This window comes from Aplysia californica, unplaced genomic scaffold (genome assembly GCF_000002075.1).
Source record: "Aplysia californica isolate F4 #8 unplaced genomic scaffold, AplCal3.0 scaffold00602, whole genome shotgun sequence".
Classification (NCBI taxonomy): Eukaryota; Metazoa; Mollusca; class Gastropoda; order Aplysiida; family Aplysiidae; genus Aplysia; species Aplysia californica.
The window spans coordinates 414,079-424,921 of NW_004797872.1; the positions used below are offsets into that span (position 1 = coordinate 414,079).

The 10,843-nt window shown below is 41.2% G+C and overlaps 2 protein-coding genes across 2 annotated transcripts in view; one reads left to right on the plus strand and one right to left on the minus strand.

The window, feature by feature from the left end:
* LOC101862678 (mediator of RNA polymerase II transcription subunit 23) overlaps positions 1–618 on the minus strand; it is a gene marked incomplete in the record, with an annotated part of 43,805 nt that extends 43,187 nt beyond the window's left edge. The window contains 1 exon segment of the mRNA XM_013087555.2: positions 405–618.
* A 180-nt stretch (positions 619–798) lies between these two features.
* LOC101861390 (histone chaperone asf1b-B) lies at positions 799–10,843 on the plus strand. Its single transcript, XM_005107433.3, has 4 exons — positions 799–1,318; positions 4,633–4,748; positions 4,994–5,170; positions 8,283–10,843. Exons 1-4 carry the CDS (start codon positions 1,210–1,212, stop codon positions 8,592–8,594), a joined length of 714 nt encoding a protein of 237 aa, XP_005107490.1. The 5' UTR covers positions 799–1,209; the 3' UTR covers positions 8,595–10,843.

The window sequence follows — 10,843 nt, forward strand, 5'->3', positions numbered from 1 at the left end:
CCCGGTGAGAATAGAGGTCGCCATACATGTTTAAATCATGTAGTCACGTGATCGGAAGGGTATCTGGTCTGACGTCACACAAGATGGCCGCCTTACCTAAAAATAGTTTGCGCCGTTCTACGTTTAGGCTAGGCTTAGGCACATGTCTGGCCTTCTCACTCACTCTCGCCCTCGCAGTATCTGGAGACTGGAGACGGAGATTAGAAAGTTGGAAGTAGGCCTAGGAGGATCTGATCTAGATCTAGAATCTAAATCTAGATCAAGATTCATAAATCTAGATTAGATCTAATCTAGATCTAGATTCTAGATAATAATAGTGAAGAAAGTGAAACTAGATTTAAGCGAAAAATTAACAACAAAAATCATGCACAAGACACAAGAAGACAATGGCACAGTAGGGTTACCTAGAGAATGGTGTCCTGCTTACTACGACTATTAATTATATTATCTGATTGTCTCGGGTTGACACTGCAGTCCTCCTTGTGAAAGAGCAAACAATAATAAGCTATGACTATGATAGTTGGTAATATTGGTAAGCATGCAATGTAAGAGAACTAAAGAACAACACAGTCCTAGGCCTAGCTGTGGCTGGCTGTGGGGCCTAGTTTTAAACATATCTACTTCCGGGTCAAACCCTGAAGGACCCTAAGGTGGAGAAAATATTGTGTATCATTGAATTTACAGTAATTTCCCAGATTTATCACAACTTCAGGTTAGGTCTATAGATCAAATTAGAATCTCATTTGTAATTTTGCTGACAAAGGTGTATTGCTTATAAAGTGAACAAGTGGAACAAAGCCTGGTTGCCTATAAAAACACCTGTTGTGATTGCAAACGCAGTAGAATCATTTCAATACAATTTGGCTGGGAAACTCGGCCAGGCCTACTGACATTATTCCCGTTCCAATTTTTTTTTGTCCCCATCCGCGTCGCCAAGTTTATTTTGCGCGGAACGGCGCCAGTGCCCAGTGTAGGAGGTGCCCAGTGGTAGCAAGCAAGCAAGATTGGCGCGTTATTCCGACTGCCTAAAACTAAAAAGTGGAGCTCGAACTCGGAGGAACTTACAACTAAACCAGAAACTCAGCCTCAGTTATCTTCATAGGCATCTGGTATTAGAGCTAAGCCTTCTTGGAGTAGTATTTGTAGCCAGTTCTTTATTCATAATCCCTGAAGTAGGCTGGATTCGACAGCGGAGCTCTCTCAAGAAGAATGGCACTTGTCAACATTTGTGATGTTACAGTGTTGAACAACCCCACGTCATTCCTGAAGCCTTTTCAATTCGAAATAACATTCGAATGTCTGGAAGATCTGCCAGAAGGTTTGTAATTTAAGTAAGGTAGCGTCAATTGCCACCGAGTGATGCGGTGACAATTAAGAAAAATTGACTTTTTGTCAATTGCCACCGAGTGAAGCGGTGTCAAGTCTGAAAACAACACTATCCTACGCTGGCTAGTCTCATCCGGGGTGAGAGGTAGATCGTTTTTCTATTCTCACCCCGGATGAGAATAGCCACTTCCAATAGAAATAGAAAGGGGGGCATGCCCCCCTGAATTTTACCATTTTAATGTTGGTATACCTTTAATGTTTTGCAGTTGTTAGGTTTGATATCTTAGCTCACCGCGAATCAAACGTATAGATCTAGAAATCTAGATCTAGATGTAGATCTAGAAATCTAGGTCAGGCTCAAATAAGGGGGGTGGGAACTACCGAAAAAGCACCCAATTTTGTCTGTGGGCCGTGGAGAGAGGAGTAGCGCGAGAACTTCCGGTCAAAACAAAATGGCGACCCGCGTAGTTCGGCTCGATTCGAAAAGTTAAATAGCCGTAGCATCTTTGTAGACAACCAAATTAATTTACTTTTGTGTGTTAACATCATTTTTTAACTTTGTTTTGGTCAATTTGATCGTCCACACCGATAGACAGTATTCAGAAAGAGAGAGAGGGGAGGAGTAAATCTTGCGAGAACTTCCGGGCAAAACAAAATGGCGACCCGCGTAGTTCGGCTCGATTCGAACAGTGAAATAGCCATAGCATCTTTGAAGACGATCAAATTAGCTTACTTTTGTGCTATAACGTAATTTTTTCTTGGCTTTTATCAATTTGATCATCCGCATCGATAGAAAGTATTCCGAAATTAGGAAAAACAGGTCTTGTTTCAAACCGGGTGAGAATAGCCTACGGTCGCAAGTCTCACCCGGGGTGAGAGGTCGATCGTATTTCTATTCTCACCCCGGATGAGAATAGCCACTTCCAGCATTGTATGATAATGAAATGTAATGGGTCAATTTGTTCTCAATAATTTCATTGGACGAGCAACTAGTCTAGAGCTACGATACCAACTTGGCGTGTTTTCAATGAGACGTAGGCCTAGATCTAGGCTAGCCCTTAGGCTGCCTTAGCCTACACTTTGATGTAGAACCAACACAGGCAATTCTGGAAGTAGAAGGTCGCAAACTCAAGCAGAAATTCACGTTATATCGGGGAACATAAATCGGGGGACGGGGGGTCAGGAAAAGACACACACACACAGAGGGACAGAGAGGCGAACAGGGGCTCTCGTGGCCTGGAGGTTAAGGTGTTCGCCTCTCATTCAAAGGTCCCGGGTTCGAATCCGGGTAGCGACCAAAAAAATCTCTAGCAATATTCTGTCGTCTGCTTTTCGTCTCCTCTTTCTGCCCCCCCTTCACCTCCTTTGCCCCTTCCTCTGGGCTCCTGATTCTTTCTGCAGCCTTTCTACTGCTACTCATTGGCTTCTTTTTTTTGCTGTCTTTCACTACTTTCAGCCACACCCCTGATCTTCTGGTAGGAAAGATCTACACCTAGCCTTCTCGGACAAGGGCGAAAAATCTCGGAGGCCCCGTGTGCAGGTTGTGCACGTTAAAGATCCCTTGGTGGTCTAAAATCGATAAGAGTAGGCTTCGGCCGCCGCCCGGGCAAAAATCAAAATTTCCTACCAACTGAAAAAGTTAAGTGTGTCCCGCGCGCTCATATGACCTTATGCAGTTGCGAGCGCCATAAAACACTTACAAAAACAAACAAGAGAGGCGAACGCACAACACCGAGCACTCGAGCACAATAAGCTGATCTACCCACCAACGCAAAAGGCATGCCCCCCTGAATTTTACCACAATTTAATGTTTTGCAGTTGTTAGGTTTGATATCTTAGCTCACCGCAAATCAAATATAGAACTAGATCTAGATGTAGGTCAGGCTCAAATAAGGGGGGTGGGAACTACCGAAAAAGCACCCATTTTTCTATACAAAATCTTTCAAATGAGCTTGATTTTGTATGAAATGATTCTAGATCTAGATCTACTTGATTTTAAAAAATACGCTTATTTGATAGTTTTGAATACCATTGTCAGGCCATTGTGCAAGTACAAAGAACAATTTGAGTGCAAACCATTTCAGAAATTGACCTATATTAAATCCCCTTTCGAACCTCAGGTCATTCATAACAACAAGAGCATCCAGAAAGGTTACTCAAATGGGCGTGACTACTCATAATGTCTTATCAGCTTGTGAGAGAGGGTTATTCATGTGTTCGTAACACTTTATAAATAGAAAGCTATGAAAGATAGAGCGTTATTTTCATCATCGATTAACACACTCCCACGGTATTCATGGCGAAAACACGCATTTCCCAGCATGCGCGCTCTACACCAACAGTGCACACTGAGTGACCCCAGCGGCCTGCCCGGAACGTCCGACGTAATCGGTTGCTGCGAAGATTTGCATCTCGGCACAGACGCAGGACAAGAGTTAAGATAGTAGATAGTGAGTTGCTATCCTCACCCCGGCGTCCCCGGGTGAGACTTGCCAGCTAGGCACTACTTGGATATGGTGGTCCCGACTTTTGTGACAGGGAAATATAACCTAGAGAAAATCTAGAACCTAGTTTTGACCCCAACGACGATTACTTCTGGTTCTAAGTCTAACCGATTACTTTTTTATTCACGTGCCGGAGAGATAGCCTTTCAAACCTCCTAATTACAAAAAAAACATAAAATCGTGGTCAAATTCAGAGGGGCATGCCTCCCTCAAACTCAAACACCCCATGTTTTGTTGGTTTTTTTTTAATCAGGGGGGCAACCCCCCTTGCCTTGTGAAAAACAAGTGAAATTTTACTGCTCATTTTGTAGGCTAGATTTAGATCTATGCTACTGATAAAACATAAAACATTGATACCGACTATTTGAATCAGTATCGATATTTCAGTTGCCTACACTACACAAAAGTCGGGATCACCATATCCAAGTATTCCAAGTAGTGCCTGCCAGCTATTCTTTTTCCTGAGGCTGGTGTTAAGGGCGCGTACCGTTCACTGGACTGTTCGGGAAGGCGTTCACTGGACTGTTCGGGAAGGCGTTCACTGGACTGTTCGGGAAGGCGTTCACTGGACTGTTCGGGAAGGGTACACGCTTCAATATGCTCTATGCTCCCACAGCACTACGAAATTGTTGACCCATGCTTTTGTGATATCGACACTCGTCGACAGTAGTATGAAAGATGTTTCAATTGTCCCTTGGAGAGAGAGAATGGGGTAAAAACAGGGGGGGGGGGGTAGAGCAGTGCTTCCACTCCTCAGGACACAGCATTGTCATGGATTTCTCAATTTTTGTTTCTCTAATAGATCTGGAGTGGAGAATCATCTATGTGGGTTCAGCAGAAAGCATGGACCATGATCAAGTACTGGACACTATCCTTGTTGGACCTGTCCCAGGGGGGAAACACATGTTTGTATTTGAGGTGAGTGCTCATGGTCTTTATCGTTGAATTTGTGGCATGGTCATCCTCAAGTACCAGCGTGTTGGTGAACTGAATTCACTTTTTAGTTTAACAAACTGTTTTCATGGTTGAGTGTTCCCAGCTGCTGAGTAAACAGTGCTGGCTTCTGGTGTATTGTGTTGGCAATCAGGGTGATTAGGGAGCACATTCTGCAGTGGGCTTTTTTTCCCCTTGTATTACTCTGCATAATTTTGTTTTCCCAACAGGCTGATCCTCCCGATGTAAGAAAGATCCCAGTTGACGATGTGATGGGAGTGACTGTCGTACTGCTCACCTGTTCTTACAAAAGCAAAGAATTTATCCGAGTTGGCTACTACGTGAACAATGAATACGATGACCCAGAACTGAAGGAAAACCCTCCTACAGAAATCCATTATGACAAAGTAAGTTTGTTTGGGTTTGGTCGTTTTTTATACAGTGGAACTCTGATTCAACTAGGTCGTCGGGCCTGACCTAAAATCTCGTTGAATCCGAGTGTTCGTTATAGCAAACACGAGATTTTGTGTAGATAATTACAGGCACTGAGCAAGTAATGTACAAGAGAAGTCACACGTATTGCCTGAAAGGCCTGCGCATTTTGAGCTGTGTATAAAAAAATTTTAAAAAGACCGATTCATTCAAATACACACGCCTGTGTCTTCTCGGTTGTTGTTTTTTTTAAGTTGTGTTGCTCTGTAGAGCCTAGCATACGGCAACTTTTGATTCCATAGACCAGCGCACAATTCATTACATAGATCTACGTCAAGACTAGCTTATTATTGTAATAATGATCAGTTGCCGAGGGGAAAAAAGATAGTGCCGTGTTTGTATTATATGCGACGTTCAACGCCCGGACCGCCAGTGCCCCCCCACACACATGTGTTGGTATTTTAAAACTCCGCTGATTGGTCGCATGCAATCGGTTATGTGAATAATGGTTCGCGATGCAGGTGCAATGGATGGTTTCCGCGAATAGATAAAGTTCGTTCTTGGAGAAAAATTAGTGAAGCCACGTCTGCGGGGGCTGTTCACCCTGGAAGCGACCTCGTTGAATTGAATCCGGGTTACTTTTATTGATTTTAAAGAAGAAAAAACGGGGAATCTGTCTCATCTCGTTAAATCCGAGTTCCACTGTATGTGAAATTTAAATGCTATTAATACGTTTTGGTGGATTGTTCTTCTCTTTTGGGGGTATGTGAAGCATTAAGAACAGAACGATGTCAACCTTGTCAGACTTGAATGTAATTAACTTGGACAGGATAGAAAATTGTCAATAGGAACACACTGGACCTGGATCTTTTGCAGACTGGTAGTATTGTCACAAAGAGAGTCTAGTCTTCTAAATAAAGACTGCTTTGTGAATGGGGGGGGGGGAACGATCTTTTCAGGATTTTTTGTTCTGCGCTTTTCATCGGGGACATAAACACTAGACATTGTTGGGGTTTTTTTGGCGGAGAACTGTAGAACTTCTAATCACGTACCCAGTGGTATATTTTGAGCCTTTGCGATTTAAATAGAAAGCCTTTAATAGTAGTGTCAAAGTTTCCAAGATAATTTTTCTCGCAAAACATGTGAAATACCGTTTAAGAAAGACACCAATAGAAAGATCGTTTTATTGGAATGGAGTCTTTGGATTGGGATTATTTTACATTTATCCTACCAAGAAACTCTTTTCCCAATATTTTGGGTAAATTAAAACTGCTGCCATTTTCTTAAGATTTGATGGGTGTTAGACAATTCTTTAGATACATAGGCCTTTCACATGGAACGGATGAATTTGTCATACAGCCATTTGGAAATTTTACTTTCAGGGATGCTGGGTTTTTTATCCCTTTGTTTTCACTGAAAATAAAAACAGGTGACATAAGGGCATTCTGTTCCAGGTGATAGACCAACAAATTCCAAACATCTATGTCATTTTCTTTAGGCTAAAAATAAAAAGGAAAAATAATTGTTATTGTTCTTGACATTTGTTCTCTGTTCAATCACAATAAACGTCTATTAACTGTCTTATTATATATTTGTTTAAAAAATGTTCAGTTATTTTCTCAAAATACCAGTGGCATCTCCGACTCTGACAATTTCTCACAACCAAGTCAGCACCCGTTTTAACTTTAAGATTATCAACTGACTGCTGTGGAAAAGTTGTTTGTGAACTCAAATTGTTGGATTCGATTCTTAATTGTGGCTTAAATTGTTTTTGTCCCTTTTGTTTTAGAAATGTTTTCCTCTCAATCCAGTTTCCTGACGAGCATTGATTGTTCTGTCTTTGAACTTTTGTATTATGTGTGAAGTAATTCATTTGGCTGTAGCACAAATAAACCATGGTCCTTTTCTCCTTGAAAATTTTAGTGTTGAAACTAGACATGGTAGAAAGAAATCTGAGGGCATGTCTATTGCAATACGACTTCTGCCCGTGTGGGTTTCTTTTTGTTCCTCTGTTCTTTAGCTGTGTACCGTACCTTTCAATTCAAGCTTGGTTTCTGTCCAACGATTTCTTTTGTCTTTCATTTCTTTCTACACCACCCTGTAATTATGAAAGTTGAAAAAGATGTGTGTTTACATTGTTAGGCCCTTGGGCTTGGCCTTAGTTACAGGACTCTTTTTTTATGTTGATATGAATCTATACTATTCACTAAAACAAACAAACCAGGGGCTCTTCCTTCAAAATAACCTTTTGTGTCTTATAAAATAGCGATAACTTGTTCCAAAACTGCTACAAGTAGCCTAAACCAGGATACAGTCAAACCTTTTTATACCTTGGGAAGAGCATACTGTTAACGGTATAACAGGATAGCACCGATTGGTCTCTAACGGTAACCTGATAAAGACTGGGGACAAACTGGTCCGTCTTGCCTCATCTAGATTCTGTACGTCTTGACATAAATTCGAATTGAAAAAAGCTAGGTTATGCGTCGAGAGTTTTAGACAGTTTTTCTTTTTTGTCATCCAAATAATTTCATCAGTCCTCTATTTGTCATGGTAGATATTTGAGTGTGGGTCCTCACAGTAAAGGCCTCACGGCGCCTCCCAACCTTTTGGTCAGCGGCTTATATCTGGTGGTTCATTTGAAGTTTCCCCACACAACTTTAACATTTCACACTCACACACTTTTAAAGAATATATTTTAAATTATAGATCTGTAAGTCAAAACCCAAAAATTATGGCATTTTCAAGCTGTCAATTCGCTGGCGGTATAGGGAAGCAAATTCTTTTCGTTTAATAAGAACAGCGCGACTCAAACAGTGGGCGGATGGGGTGTGAATGATTGTCAATTCGCTGGTGGTATAGGGAAGCAAATTTATTTTCTTTTTTTCGTTTAATAAGAACAGCACGACTCAAACAGTGGGCGGATGGGGTGTGAAGGAGCAACTACTTTGTTTATATTATAGGCATTCCTTTTTGTGCAGTGGTAATAACCTGGCAATATAACGAGGTTTGACTGTTGTTTTGTTGAAGAAATTATTGATATATATGTATTTTATGTTAATTTTTATGGTGTGTTTTTCCCCCCAGCTTCAGAGGAACATTCTTTCATCAGAAGTGAGGGTCACCCGTTTCACCATCCCATGGCACGACACCAAAGAAGAGGCTGGGCAGGAAGAAAAAATGGAAGAAGACGAGGCATCCTGTGCAGAGGCTCAGGGTCCTTCAAAGTTACCAGATGAAATTGAAGCACGGATAGCCCAGGACTTGGCATATGAAAGAGCAGAAAGAGAACGGATGATGTCAAAAGTTCCTCTTGCAGATCCTGGAAATATTTACCCTCATGGTGATGTTCGATATAATTATAATTCTGAGGATTCATCAAGTTTGTGTCTGCCGTAGTTGTTTTTGAGAATGTCAGATTGAGTTTGCTAAGGTTGAAAGGACAAGTGTGCTTGTTCTTGTGAGTGGAAGGAAAGATGAAAGGATGATAAACATAGTTACACTTTTGTGTCAAGATTCCCAACCTGGTGAAATGAAATCACATCTAATGGATATGGCTTTTGTACTTTTTGTCACTGGGATTCATTGTAGAGGCTTGTGTTGCAAGTGCCGTTGGTGAAAACTAAATCTAAAGAGGCTGGTGGGTTGTTTTGTTGGTGTGGGTTTTTTTTAAGAATGTCTGTGTTGTAAGGCTGAGTGAGAGATAAAGTAAAAATTATAATTAAGAGCTTTTGGGCTGAGGAAGTCCTAACTTGACCAACGGGGAGAAAACTAGTGCCTAATTCAGTAATTGTTGTGTAAAAAAAAAATTGTGATCCAACTCGAAGGTTATTCAAGATTAGATGAGGATTCTTTCAAGCTGCAGTAGGTTATTACTGTACCAATACCAATGTCAGATAAGGTTTTGCGAATTTTTAGTTTTAAAAATTCTTCGACGCTCAGGTTCACCATTCATGCTATTTGAATACCGTGTGCGAAGTTTTTTTCTTGCATACCTGAGTCTGTCAGCGGCATTCTATTGTCAATAATTGCTCTTCACGGCACTATCCATCCAGTGTCTCTCAGCTCAGTGTGTGTGTCTGCCTCTTCAAGTGCCGCGACCGCAGCTTGCACAGCATGTGTGGTGATGAAACATTGTTTCAAAGAAAGATGGGATAATGAGATTGAGGGGGATGGAGGTGACACATGGCCAGCACAGCTCATATTATTCATTATCTCTCATTTCATTGGTCGCTGCAGTTCCCCCACTCTGGACCTACCCTCCCAATGTTCAAGCCTAACGGATCCAGCGAGTGGTGGCAGGCTGAGGTGTGTGTGGGGTGGGGGGGGTCTTTCAAAACGCAACTGTAGGTACCCTAACCCGGCACAGCACACTGCGGTTCAATGACATCACATCAACATTCATATATTATAGCCTAATGCTTTGAATTTTGAATGGGGAACCCAGTATGCCAGCCTACGCAAAACTATTTGTGGGCTTCAAATCGATCTTTTCTTTACTCGTATAGACTTGCGCTTAGAATTTTGAATAGAGGGAGCTCTCAGGGTGTCAGCCTACGCAAAACCTTCCAGTGCATTTTGAAGTGATGGTCCCCTGTGTTATTTATGGCGTTACTGGTGCTTCTTGGACGCTTGTTAACTCCATTTGGGTCCACTTACCTTTCTGTCCCATTTAATCATCAGCTGTAATGTATTGTTGAATTTACTTCAGTGAGTAGTTTCAATATTGCACGCTCTGCTTTTACGGGTTGTGACAGAAAAATAAGGTGAAAATCCATTATCCTAGAAAAAGAACAAACACTCACACGTCATTCGAATGTAACGCTTTGATTAGCTGTAAATATCGCAAAAATTGGGAATGTTTAGTAATGGAATCGAATGCACACTTCTCTAATGTCAGATCCGTTTCATAACATTTGTTTTGTGAGATTTCCTCAAAGTTCACTTAATTCAATTGTACTTTTATGTTACAACTGTATGGCTAGATCTAGTTATATCACTGCCATCTGGTGCAGCAGGTAGGACTTTCATGTGGCATGCAGTAAGTATGTCATTCCTGTGTGGTACAATTTCCTTCTTCTTCTCCTCCCCTGGGTGTCTTCCTGTTTCGGCTGCAATGTCGTGTCACTTTCAGCGAGGGTTGGTCGTGGCAGTTTGTGCTGAAGCAGTCAGACTCCTTATGTTTGGATAGTGTCGATCTGCGTGTAAAACTTATCAATTGTTGGTGCGCTCAAATGAGCTGGAAAAATTGCCTGTCTCAGGATAGATCAACAGTTTTGTTGATGTCGGCTATTTCTTAGTCCTCCAAAATGAGCAAAATTAGAAGTTCTGCGTAATTGATCATTTTAGCTAAACTTAAGCTACTGTACATGTAATAAAAATTGTTATCCTGAGTCTTCTTTAATAATGATGTCCAGCTGAGTGTAGAATGTTGACACATTTAGTCAGCTGATGATGATGAGTGAATGTGGGATGTGTGTGTGTCTAATCACTCTAAAATTAATAACCATTTTCCTTCATCAGTTTCAAATTCTCATGTTGTTGTCTACATTATTTATTGTCCATTGGCTGTCTTATTTTTGAACAATTTTTAATACTTATGTGCAAAATGTTCTCATGCAAAAATTAAACAATTGTGAATAATTCAA